Source organism: Chaetodon trifascialis, chromosome 9 (assembly GCF_039877785.1).
Source record: "Chaetodon trifascialis isolate fChaTrf1 chromosome 9, fChaTrf1.hap1, whole genome shotgun sequence".
NCBI lineage: Eukaryota > Metazoa > Chordata > Actinopteri > Chaetodontiformes > Chaetodontidae > Chaetodon > Chaetodon trifascialis.
Window position 1 is genome coordinate 24,368,109 of NC_092064.1, and position 13,839 is coordinate 24,381,947.

The window sequence follows — 13,839 nt, forward strand, 5'->3', positions numbered from 1 at the left end:
AAAATTTTGTAATTACTGATTCTTTATCTTGCTGCCACATCAAAGCGATGAAACAAGAAATGTCAGTCAGTCCTGCCTCTGGGAACATGTTTACATTCCACGATCATGTGATTCAATTCACACTGATCTGGGGTGAGAGGGACATCTACTGGCCATTCAAAGAAAACACACAACTGGGGGCAGTATGATCTTTCATGGACAGCTTAACTGAGTTTGATGCTAAAACTGTGATTTGAAATTGTGAAGAGAGTAATTCATTTCATCAATATTAACCTTGGCCTCATTTTTTACCCCATGAGATGTGAGTGTTGTCAGTTGTTTTTTTAAGGTATTAAGGGTAAGAAGACAGATATCCACTGCCACAATATCTAATGGGGAAGTGTCCAAGCCAGTGGTAGTGGAGCAAAAACTACAGTAAGTGTTTCAGTCTTGGAGCGATGCCACCATATACTCATCTTTTAAGTATTAGAATACATTTTGGTCGATGCCTTTAAAAATGATCGCCATCTGACTGAGATAACATTATAGGCTCAGACGTGATGAATGTCTCTAACAGGATCATTCACCAAAACCATGACAGAACACACTGAGCTGCTGCAGTGACAGACCATACCGAAAAGATCGTAACATGAACAATGCTGCAGATGATTGACTCTGGATCTGCTCTTCTCATTCAGTTCCCAATACAGTATATTCTCTTTGTGTGTGAATGGCAAAGTCAAACTCCCTCCATTGACCTCTATTCAATACTGACAGGTTTTATCGTTCTCATTGGAATGGGGATCAGCATCTTAACAGAGGGGATGGGAGGGTAGGAGGGATTGAGTGGCTGGTAGTGAGTTCCCACCAACATTAAAAAGACTTTATTAGATAAAGTGTTATGTTATGTTATGTTATGTTATGTTATGTTATGTTATGTTATGTTATGTTATGTTATACCAGAATTTAAAATGCAAAGGAGTGACACCTTAAGGACACAATAGCTATAAAGAAATAACATCTAATTCAACTCAGTAAAGCACATTGCTATTTGCTGGTTCAAAGATTTTCTGTAATTTTCTGAAAATACATTTCTAATAGCACATAAGACTACAGAGAGGTAAAAACAAACCACATCACAGGATGGAATCACATTTCATTCACTCATAGGTAAACAGCCACTTGTTCTGCATTGCATTACTGCAAATCAAATCAAGCTTTTAAAATGTACAGTAGTATTCATGACAGGTAGCTATATAAAGCCTGCATTATTTTTACCTCTCTTGAAGCCATGCTGACACAGATCAGCTTAACATGGTCATGAAATGCAAGCTCAGCTTCTGGCTGTCAGTCAGCATGATGGACAAGATTGTTGCCAAGCTGTCAGTGTCAGTCTCTTTTATATAACCACTGGAACCTGGTGGCATTTTTTTATGTTATTTGTTATTACATACTGTATATCTCTTTCCATGTGACTTTGGGCAAAGTAAAATAGGCCACACATGAGATATTGGAGAAGTCATCCTTCTTGATATTCGTCTCATAAAACATTTAAAAAGGCAGTAGAGTGCATAATTTCTGCAATACAATGTGTAGAGGCGATGCATCATTCAGAGGAATAATTCATCTGAAAGCAAAGGGTTTTTTTCCCCGGTCTGGAGATTAATATAATAAAAATATGTTAATATACGTCATGCATGGTTAGCAGTAATGGATGCAAACCAGGAGTAATAAACCAGAGGATCCATGAATTTACATAAATGCTGGTAGGTACTTAAAATTCTGCATGTAATCACCAATTCAGTGTGTCAACAAGCAGACCCTATCAACTCACAAGGGGCATTAAGAGGAAATTTTACAAGCTGACCGAGGGAATTCATTTCAGTGTGAAGGGATTTGTTGTTTTGCTTTGCATAGACGACTTTCCATGGTTACCTTTGTGCCTCACAGACGGATCAATGAAGAGAGGAGAGAGGAAGAAATTGTGGGACTATAGTGCAGTAGTAATAATGAGATAAGTCAGATGTTCATATGTGCACAGGCACAATGTTCAGGTGTTTGTTTATGCATGGTCTCAAGGAAAAAGACCCTTCAAGGTCTGCAGTCACTTCATTAAATAACACCAAATCTTATAACTTTAATTAACCTAATAGCCACAACAATACCATTTCACATATAACTAAGATTTCATGTTAGTCTTTGGCTGGGAAAAATCTTTTTTTTTTTTGAGAATTCAATCTGTTAGACCCAAAGGGCCGAGAGATAGAAGAGTTTAAACAGGCATCACTTTCCTGCCATCGCTAATTATAGTTAATAATGAATATTTTTCATTTGGAGAGATTTTTCATTCATTTTCAAAAGATTTTTTTATAACTTTTATTTCAAGTACATTTTCAATTTATATAATATTGCTAATATGTTTGGATTCAGACAGGAAACATAAGCTAGGAAACTTCCAGCTGCCATCTTTGTTCCTGATTCTTGGGCAGTAGCTAAGTTGGCATTATATGGAAGATTTTTCATATTATTTTAACCGTCTGATGGACAACATGTTAATGCAGAACATGGGTCAAAAGTGACCTGTGTTCATTTTTAGCATTATTTGATACATAACACAACAAACATGAATGCTTCTTTGTCATATATGTTTAACAAAATCATGTAATCATCCAGATGTTTGAAGAACAATAAGATTTTTTATTTATTTTTATCAGTTATTATCTTAATTTCTCCTTCTTGCTTTGTAGAAGACTTGCAGAATGTGCAGACATGGGTCAAAAGGATGAAAGTCAACAGGATTTTTTTTTTTTTTTCTAAAAAGAACATAAAAATAATCATTGTCTGAGGAGAAAAGTAAAAATAAAGTTACAGGTGTCAGGAGAGTTGTGATGAGACTGTGTGAAAAGACTGCTGTTCCATTAACACTGACACACGCTTGTTTGATTGACTTCTGTTACTGTTGTTTCAAAGGATTATGCTTTGTCCAAAGGGGCTTTCCCTATTGTGTATAATCAGTTTTCCTTTACGTTCATTGAAAGAGTTACTGGTCTCTGCAGTCTTTCCATCTCTCCGTACGGGCCCTGAAGCGTCTATTTCTAATGTGATCCCAGTTTAAGTGATGAGGAGCAAAATCCATAGTCCTCTTTCTGTGTCGTCCGTCTAGTTTATGTGGGAATGGTCTAAAGTTAAATCTTTTTAGTTTTGGAATCATCTTAGGAGAGGGACTCTTTACAGTCAGTACAGACAGATGTCAGTGGTTGCTTTTTACCTCACCCTACCTGGGCAGGTGGCAGAAGAGCATGTCTATGTTCCCTCAGCCCAGTGACAGCTATGGGTTAGGGAAATAACCTCCGATCCATTGAAAAAGCTCAACACAAGATCATTGCTTGTGTTTGGCATATTTTTTGGGGGGGCCTGTATCGTTTAATCTAAAGATAACCATGTAGATCACTATCAGATAAATAATAAAATCAAATTGTGGACTATTCTTTTTATGTTGAAGGAAGATTGGGCCTTTTCCAAATTTGAACATTGCTTTGTGGGAATTAGAAGCGGTTTCCAGCTGAGAGAGCATAAGACTGAGGGAACACAGAACTGAGGGAACACAGGACTGAGGGAACACAGGGCCTCACACAGCCTGGTGGCAGGTTCAAGTGAGGTGAGGATGATGTGGTACAATGCCATTGGCTTGAGACAAGCGGAGGAAGGATGTTCTTTTTGCTTCTGTTTTGTTATATTTCCATGTTTGCCTCTATTATAGCTCACTTTTTTTTAAATATACAAAAATGTCATCTTTTTGCATTTTCTCCTGCATAAATAGCTGCTTCTTCAACATCCAAGTTTTTTGGTGCCACACAGTATCATCTGCCCTTTACAAGGGGCCGCGACCGTAAAGGCGAGCTCGTGCGGAGCGATCCGCAGCAAAATATGTTCCATTTTGCAAATGTGTGACCAAAGCAAAGGTTCCCATCAAATTCCACTGAGAATAGCCTACATTCACGTCATTTGCGACAAACGCATTTTTGGGAGAGTGATGGAATTATTGATGCACAAAGCAACAACAACAAAAATAAACATTCAAAATAAGTGTTTGTGATGTTAAAAACAACTTAGCTCAGGAAGTCATGAACTACAATAAAATGCATAACATGAAACCAAAATAATTCGCTCGGTCACTTTGTAAAATCTAACTAAACTGGTTAAACTAACCAGACAAACTTTATAAAATGGATGTGTATGGATATGAGGCCACTGCTTATCTTTTCGTGTCTTATAAACAACCTGCTAGCGGTCAGTGTGCGGCTCCGGCGCATCGCAGCCAGCGCAGGCGTGGTGAGCGGAGCCGCAGGCAGGGGGCGGCAACATGGCGGTGGCAGCAGCGCGGACGCGGAGACGCGCCTGGCGGAGAGCGGCACACACACACATCTTTGTGTACGCAGCGCAGGTCGGTCAGCTCAGTTAACCGGCTGGCACCGACAACACACCGGACTCTCTCACCGGAACTCTCCAGAGAGGATTTTACTGACAGTGGTTTCCTGTGCGTGTTTTGTTTTTGTTTTTCGGGGCTTCGCGAGTCTTCTACTCTTTCATTTCTTTTTAATGCTTCAGAGCAGGCAGTTGATCACAAGAGGAGGAAGCGTGTAACTAGCCTCTGAAGCCGCCCGGTCCTGGGTGGAAATGACAAGCGAGAGACCGGTGACAATGCCGGGCTCGGTGTCGCTCTCGGACCGACAACCTCCTCCAGGTCACAGGCAACACGCGGCTGCCGTCTCCGCTGCCGCCGCCGGTGAGACAATGATGATGTCCGGCTCAGGTTCAGTGGTCCTCCCGGCTGGGATTATCAATCCATCGGTTCCAATCCGGAATATCAAAATGAAATTTGCTGTCCTCGTCGGACTGATACAGGTTGGAGAGGTTAGCAACCGGGATATTGTTGAAACGGTGCTGAATTTGGTAAGAAAACGGTTTTTTTTTTCACTCTATGACTGGACATTAATGCCTAATCCCAAATCCGGCAATTCACTGGCAACAATGACTGAATACAGTGTTGACATGTAACAAAGCAATGTTGTTCTGACATCAAGACGGCGCAAATCAATTTTGAATTATTTGCAGCACTAATATGAGCAAGTGCCCCGGGATGTGCGCGAGCGACAAGCAAGATCCAAAAGTCACACATGCACACTCACAGGGTGGGCTGAGGGGTGAGGGGACACTGATCCAGAGCCAGTTCTAAGTTTTTAAGTTCAACAACGTCCTGACTTCACTGAGTCTGCTTGTAAATCAATCAGACTGCTGTGGATGATAAAGTGCATGCCTGTTGGGATTTAAGTGTAATGTAAGGTAGACACAACTTGCTGGCACAGAATTCATGTAAAATGGTATTTCTGTAGTTTTAGAGTGATGTAGGTGAGCAGAGGCAGCACACACCTCCGTGTGTGTGTGTGTGTGTGTGTGTGTGTGTGTGTGTGTGTGAGGGTGAATATTTTTGGTGTGTTGTGGGAATGCTCCTAACTAAAGTGCAAAAACTTGTGTGAGTGTGAAGGTCATCGTCCCCAGATTCATTCAGGAGTATGATGTGAATAGCCTTGAAAAATCTGTTCTCGTAATTCACTGCACAGTGTTACAGATGCAGATGAGTGAGAAGAGGCTGACAAACATTTCTGCTCAGCACAAGGTGGTTGAGGATTTGAGCCCAGCGTAAGACCAGGGTTAGCAAATGAAGCCAGTTTCCTCCGCTGCCGTGGTGTAAAATGATATGAAGAGAGCGTAAAGGCAGCTAATACCTTCGCTTTGACCATCTGCACGACGACTACAGCAAAGCCTGTTTGCAGTGGTTTCGCTTCTGTCTTGTTAGCACACTAGAGATTAATTACAACCTGTTCTGGCACAACAGAAATCCACTTTGTGGAGCAGGACAAATTGTAGCCCTTGGCGTGTTCAGACATGAGAGTAGTGGAGTCTCTGACACCTTGCCCTCTCACTCTTTGGACTGTTATTTTCACAAGCGAGAATATCATTGAATTCATAGAATAACAGGCTGTGGACCACACTGACTTGATTTGAACACGGATGGTCCTGACAATGGATGATACATTTGTTTTCACCATTTGATTTTTCCATTTTGCTTTCTTCTGTTGACTTATTGAATGCAGCTCTTAAGTAATGTCAATCTTCCTTTTGCTCCTATGTGCATGTTTATATGTTAAAGTAATTTGTGCATGCCTGCACATTAACATACAGTAGAGTGCACTTTACCACTCTCTCAGTCACATACAGGTCCTGGACTTTTGATTGACGGTTTTAGTTGATGGAGGGTGTTAGTGCTGCTGTGTTTAGCTACTTGCTGTGTCAGACCATTTGGATTCCACTTGACTTGTTTGCAAATGGAAATACAACCTCTGTCCAAATTACGTGCATGCAAATAAACCACATATGCGGCAATCTTGAGAGCAAATGACATAGTAATTGTTATTATATCTGCCTCTTCATCTAAAGTACATCACAAAATGTGCAGGAAAAACACCAGCCAGGGCAGAGGGTGGAGAAAACTGTCATGCAAACAAGCCTGCTGCCTGTAAGATGCCATGACTACAGGATTTTTATGCTCATAAAGTCAGATTATTTTATTAAGCATATTAAGAGCAGAGAGGATCTGAAACTGTTTCTCATTGACTCCGATTTGTGGAGTAATGAAATTATACTGTTTTCTCCATCTCCAAGGAAAAAATATGTGCAGACAGGGGAACCTGGTCTGAACATCTATCATGAAAAAGTGTCTTATTCTGTTATTTTATTTTGTTTTTTAGCTGCACATCTGTTGAACTGCCAAGATGGAAATTTGATGATATAATGAATCTGATACTGCTGTTCCTTTCCCAGAATTAGAGCCTGCATAGAAACCTACCTCAGGTGTTAGAGAGGGACATCATGCATCTCTTTAGATTTGTCATCAGAAAGGTAAATCTTAGCTGACTTTGGCACAAAACGCCTTCAGAAAGTAAAGCGTTCAGTCACAGCGACCCAGAACCCTCCGTTCTGTACCTGTTCCTCCATCCGTGCCAGTGTCTCATCAGAATGACACTCAGTGCGTTATTCCTCTTTAGGATGGAGCCTTTCAAAACATCTTACGAGCAGATCATTATTCATCATTATTATAATATCAGAAACATATTCCATTTAATATTAAGATATCAGCAGAGCAATGTGAATCATAGCATGATGACGGCTTGAAATGGCCCATAAAGTAGTCATCAAAAATAGACTTATCTGCATAGAAATAAGATGGTATGTTTGACCTCATATTTTCTTACTTTCTCTCTTATAATGTGCTCTTGTTTTCAGCATGTGATATCGTTATTCTGTGAGAGGTGCGTGTGTGTATGTGCATGTACCCCTGACCTTGTGTAATAATGAAAAAAAAATGTGTTTCCCAACCTAATTATAGTACTTTCCTTATTAGATTATTGGATCAAATTATTGTCCCTAAGGTGTAGAAAAACTTTGGTAAACAACTTGTTTGTCTCTTCAGTACGACTCATCAGCAGCTCTTTCAGCTGCGTATAAGGTTGCACTCAAGCTCTGATCATAAATATAGGTCATACACATAATCAGATTTGGCATAAGCAAGACAATATTGCTTGTTGTTTTCTCACCATTAATTTGGAAACAAAGTGGATTTGTCTCGTACTCGGATGTGCAATTTACAGCGCGCACCCTCTGTGTGACCTGTAAGCTGACTGCTTCCTCTAAGATGTGAAAATCAGAGTGGGTATTTCTGCTGTCTGCTAATTGCCCTTTGGTGTGAATCATTGAATGAACAGTCGCATTGCTCAACACCAAGTATGATGTGATGGATTACAGAGAGAGATGTTAAAAGAAAATGGCGTGACCTATGAAATCAGGAAAAAGCCATCACAGCACATCTTTATCTTGACCCTGACATTTCAGCGTAATGGAGTTCTCATGTGCTGTCAACAACAGGTTCATATTAATAACACAAAAGCATGAAACTACTGGCAACATGCAAAGCCTCCTTGTCAGTAGTTGACTATGCTTGCTGATGTTTGTGAAGCTTCTTTGACAGGTAGTCCGCTGGTTTCTCACAACCATCCTCCCCTGCTTGGAGCAGAACAGCCTGACTCCCACCTCACAAGCATCAGCTGCGAGCAGAAACAGCAGACAGAAATCTGCAGCTCTGAGCACTGAAGGAGGACTAGATGGCTTTGACTTGAGCGAGCGCCTCCTGACATCTCTCTGACCTAACCCATTTCGCATTTTTCCTCAAATAGTCACCAATGGGGCCTTAATGGTTGCAAAATTGGGCACAAAGTGGTGATGGAATCCAAACATTCAAGAGTTGCATCAGCTGCGTGTAGCTGCATTGAACTTTTGCTGCTCTTGAAAGCACCGCTCCATCCATCCGATGTCCAAGGCAACCAATCAACCCTTGCCAAACTCATACTTGGTGAAGTCAATTACCAGACCAGCCTGCTAAAGAGATTCAAATAGTGCCCCTATCTATCTGATGTGAAATGTGGCTGGTGGATTTTTCATAACAGATGGCAGGACATTCAACCTGTACAGGCCTTTGTGAGTAACAAAACCTGAAATCTCACTTGCACGTTCTGTGCATGACACTTGACAACAACCCTTCAAGAGATCCACCTTGGTTACATACTAAGCCTGACAAATCTGATTGATAAAATCTTCAAGCTCAGGAATAGGGAAAGCATCAGCTTTAGTCCCATTGTTTGCCTTTCTGTAAATCACGTAACACATGGCTGCCTTTCCTTCCTTGGCTGCCAACACTACATAGCAGACTTGCCCAGGGGAGGAACTTAACAAGATCATCTACGATTGTCTTCGCCCTAATGCTGCATCCAAGATGGTAAATAAGCAAAGGCCCAATGCAGTCGAGCGAGATGGGAGTGAACGGAGTGGAGTGAGTGGAGCCCCACCAGGTTTTGTGACCACCTGACATGCATGACATGAGCAACAAAACTGCTGCACACCTTTCCTGAAGCTGGGCCAATAAAGGTGTTCCTTATGCAGTCTTTCACATTCCTAAATCACTGCGGAGCTGCATCATCTCCTGACTGTAACTTGGGAGCAGTACCACCTGCTCGGACATGGCCCACTGGTCTCTAACAAAATAGCCTGTAGGCACATCCCTGGCCTCCCTAATGCAGGTTGCAGTTTTCAGAACATAGCCCAATGCATTTGGCCCCAGTCTCTGTAAGTATGGTGTCTCAGAAACTGCCCCTTGGGAGCTGAGGGCCTCATAGCCATGAAGGTCATGGACAACCTTCCTTTCTCCCGACATCAACCCAGCTGGCCTAGTTGAACCTCTCCTGTCGCCTCATAGCTGTCAGCCAACTCCGCTGCACGCTGTGAGCTGGTCGCATCGCGTTCATTGAGATAGACCTCCATCTCCCTGGGGACACTGACTGTTTAAGTGGCAGTTGATCTTTCAGTTTGGCATCACAGGCATTATGAGAGTGAATCCAACAATTCACCAAGAAGGTTTTGTTAGTTTTATTTTTTTTATGTCGAGTTTGAATCAAGTGTGTTTTAAGATGATAAAATTCTGTAAATGCAGTCTGGTGGCTTTGGTGAGAGCAATACAGTGGTTGTTTCTGGTTAAACAAAAAGGGTCTTACACTTCAACATAATGGCCTATCTCTGTAGGAATCCTTTTCATAATGCTGTCAGACATTTCTAATAACAATTTGAGCCTGTCACTGGTAAAAACAAACACTTTTAATGGACATACATAGACGGTGCGCAAACGCCCAGAGGGACAACATTGCATCCCATTTCACAGCTGCTGGCTGCAGTGCTCCCGCTCAATACTGGACCGATTTCAAAAACTCTTGTCCCCATTGGACAAAAAAACATGGAAAAATAGGGCCCTTAAACACAGATATTATTTGACTGGAATTTTGCCCATTTGTCTGGGACATTGAAATCTTCCAGGACACGCTGGGACACAAATGGAGTCACTGCACACAGTGTCACTTCAGTTGATCGAAAATAAAATGTAGGTCAAATTGAAATGAGCTAATAATTCAACTACAACTGAGCGACCGTGTGAGCGCTCCCTCTCCGAGGTCCGACATTCCTCAGCGTCAATGCTGCTGTGACAATTCATTTGTAGACATTAAACTCGAGGACAGAGACTTCAGCTGGGACATAGTGTGCTGTGACACACACTATAGGTACTCTTGACTGCCATGTCATGTCAGAGCAATCATCAGGCTTATTTTGACTCCATTAAAGCGATACTCCACCAAATTTTATTCTTTAATATCAAACGCTCGCCCTCTGTATTCGCTGTTAAAAGTGGTGGATTCCTTCTTCATAAAGAACTGGAGCTGTGGTCAACTTCAATTTTATCCCACTTACATGGATTCCACCGGTTACATTTCTGTAGTGGAAATACAGAAAACGCCACAACACCCATAGAAACTTGTCAAAACACTCCTGCAGCCTAATCCGCTTGTCTACCATCCATTTGTATGCTCATGTTCCACATGTTCATATTTCACCCAATATGTCAAAATATGGCAAAATAGAGTTTCTGTTGGCTCCTTCAGTTAGCTGTTTATGTTTGTAGCTTCCATCTACATCTGCTTATGCTTGTCTCAAGGGACTGCTTGAGAAAAGCTACAAACAGGTACAGTGTGCAGTATTTGGCAGATTTCGATGGAAATATGAGCAAAAACAGGCACGAAGATTATGCTGAAGGAGTGGATTGGTGCATTTCTGCATTATGAATGTTGGAAATCATGTACAAACACATGTAGGTAAGTCAAGCTGAACAGAGACTATTTGTAATGACCAACATGAAACATGGATTCTTGGGTACTAACAAGATTTTTGGTGGATTATCATTTTAATGGCATGCTTCACCTTGCTGGCCAATGAGATATAAAGGGGGGATGAGTGTACCAGTTGCCAAACATAAGGTTTTATTAAAACATTTCCAGAAAAGATTTTACTGACAGAGTTACATTACTGTTGCTGCTGCAGTATTCCCTTCCCATCTGCATCAGTGACTCCACTCATCAGCTCAGATAGAAAGCACAGCAGCATGCCGAGACACTTTGAATGAAAAATTGGCAGATTCTCAGTATTTCATATGACTTTACTGCTTCGTTAAATATATGATCACCAATAGTTGCCAAATCAATTATTTTCATTAGCTTAATGGAATTACATGCGCTACTGCAATTATCCTTATGACAGGCGCAATGACACACATTGAACTATGATTAGTAATCACTCATCCTTGCTGTTTTTTATTACAAGATCCTTTTGAGAGCGATTTCCCTGAATCAGAACCAAAAGCTCGAAGTTAAAACACATTTTTTAATGAGATGTATTGTTGTATTGAAAGCCAAATTAGTCAAGACTGTAGCATCTCAGATTTTACACCCTGAGACCTGAAGAACATTTGTGACTTTATGGCTCTCTGTCTGCTTACTGTAAGCTTAATTATTTTTCGAGTGTAAAATCCCATTGTCGCAGTACATTTTTTCGATGAAGAAGAAAATTACAGAAAGATAAAATAATAACACTTTAAAATAACAATATACATGTTAAAACTAAGATTTTCATTGCTGCTTTGACCTTGATGGGACTGGAAACCAGTGGACTGAGAACAGAATTGATATTGTAGCAGCTGCATTTGGGCCAGTTGGATTTATTTATTTTTGTGGAAGAAATGAAAACATGTTGCAATACTCCAACCAATGTACATCAGATGAATGCATGAATTAAAATTTCTGCATCTGATTGTGTCAGAAATCGGCGATCTTGGGCAGCATGACGGAGGTGGAAGAAAGCTCTGTAGTGATGTTGTTGTCGATGTGCTTCTCAAATATGAGTCAAAGGTGACACCCAGATTTCTAACTGTTAAATTTGGAGTAGTACTGCTATCGGGGTTGAGAGTGGCATTTGGGCAAATATGATCAAGATGAAACATGTATATGAGAACAGTTTGCTTTTGCAGAGGAATTGATATTTCTTCCTCCACTGACAGTTGTGTCAGTAGAGCAGAATACAACGCAGGCACAAGGCGTGTTGAGACTAAGAGGATTTTGCTCATCTGGATAAACTGCCCTCTTCTTGTTGCTATTGGCCCATCTGTAACTTTTGCTCTCTGCCTATACATTCTGCACTTTATGTCATATCCCTTACTCCCCTTTAAATAAAGGCGCTAACAGCTACTCAAAAACCAGTTTGAAGATAATTTCCAGCAGTGTTCTGTGAGGCATTTAATTCACTCTATCTTGTGATTACAATAGTGTTGATTGAAAGAATGGAGCTGTGATGACACCCACTCAGCAGAAAATTAACAAAAAAACAACAAATGAATAAGGCATCATGCTTCAGCATGCTTTATTAACACAGTTCCTCTTTGAACAAGTTCTCTTTGGAGGCTGCAAGTCACAAAATTAAAGTACAGGATGTTTGTAATTGAAGTGGAAGTACACAATGCCACACAACATGCACAGAGCAGGAGTAAATCACCTCTCTGGACTCAGGCCTTAACTCCATCATATTTATGCACCGGTTCATGCATGCAGTTAGTTTTGGGAAACTATCCCGGTTTAGAGCTGAACAGCATCAATATAAATTCACGTGATATTTCGAAGATTTGATGTTTGCTGTCATTCTTGGTAAAGAGTAAAAAACACATTTTTCTCCCAAAAATCAAACTTCCCTTTCAAGATTCTCTGGATAACTAATAAAAACTGTGCTAGTGTTTAAGCTCCACCTGAACTTCCAAAGCCCACCAGGTCTGGCCTCTTCATCATCCTGCCTGTCATCCCAAGGTTTATGTTAAAAAAAAAAGGTGGTGTGCCTTTTCTGTCAGGGCCCTCTTTGTATGGAACGGCCTTCAGGAGGAAATTTGACCTGTCCTTCTTTATTTATGATATTATTATGCATTATTTATTGAAATATTTTAGTGTATGATGTTTTCTTATGTTAGATGAATTCGCTCTTTGGTACCTCCTCCTTCTAGTCAGACCCTGGTAGTTAGTTCTGGGGCTGATCTCTGTGTTTGATGTTTTCTTCATCTCTGTTCTTTTTATCCACCGTTAAAAACCAGCAGGCATCTTTGACTTTCCCTCTGTTTGTAGACTTAAATCTGGTAGAAGAAGAAGAGTCTTTTTCTATCAGTCAAACATAAATGCTTTCATGTAGATGACTGAAGGGAAGACTTTCCTGCAGCTGCTCTGTGAAGCTTGTCTGTCATTCTTCAGAAGCCGTCTAAGACTCATGTTGCCACACATTGATGATGATTAGATGTTTTGTCATCGTAGCATCTGAAAACAGAGTTTACTGGGTATTGCAAAGCATCATATAGCATAGGGGAACAATTGAAAACGGAATCAAAGCTGCCCTAAATTAATTAAGCTTTGTTTCATAGAGTTGAATGGAAATCGGTTGAACCACACCAGAGGGAAACCTTTATGTTGTTGTTGTTTCTTTAATAAGAAATAAAACTCAACAGTCAGTATATCTGGAAATGCACCACAGATGACGGACAAGGATTGAGACTTGTGTGTGGCCTGAGCAGCTTTCAGTCATGGTTGGCTGTCACTGTAAGCATCCCTCTGCTGCCGTTGAGTCAATTGCACACTTTGATCAATCTTGGATCAATATCACCTCTGGGCACTGGTACAATTTTGCAGATGTCACACTCCAGTTTTTTTCCCCCCAAATTGTTTTCTGTGTCACTCTTAAAACACGACCTCATGAGTCCCTGCCTTTTTTGCTCTGTGCTGCAGACTCACTGCATGCATTCATGTACAACCACCACTCCATCCACCATTATTCATGAGGCCA

At 40.9% G+C, this 13,839-nt stretch overlaps 1 protein-coding gene across 4 annotated transcripts in view; it reads left to right on the plus strand.

Annotated features, from left to right (window-relative positions):
- Positions 1 to 4,251: 4,251 nt before the first annotated feature.
- nbeab (neurobeachin b) overlaps positions 4,252 to 13,839 on the plus strand; it is a 182,779-nt gene continuing 173,191 nt past the window's right edge. For all 4 annotated transcript variants that reach the window (XM_070970886.1, XM_070970888.1, XM_070970889.1 and 1 more), the window contains exon 1: positions 4,252 to 4,932. In XM_070970886.1, the coding sequence (XP_070826987.1) occupies positions 4,657 to 4,932 (276 nt within the window). In that variant the 5' untranslated portion in view covers positions 4,252 to 4,656. The remainder of the gene's footprint in view (positions 4,933 to 13,839) is intronic.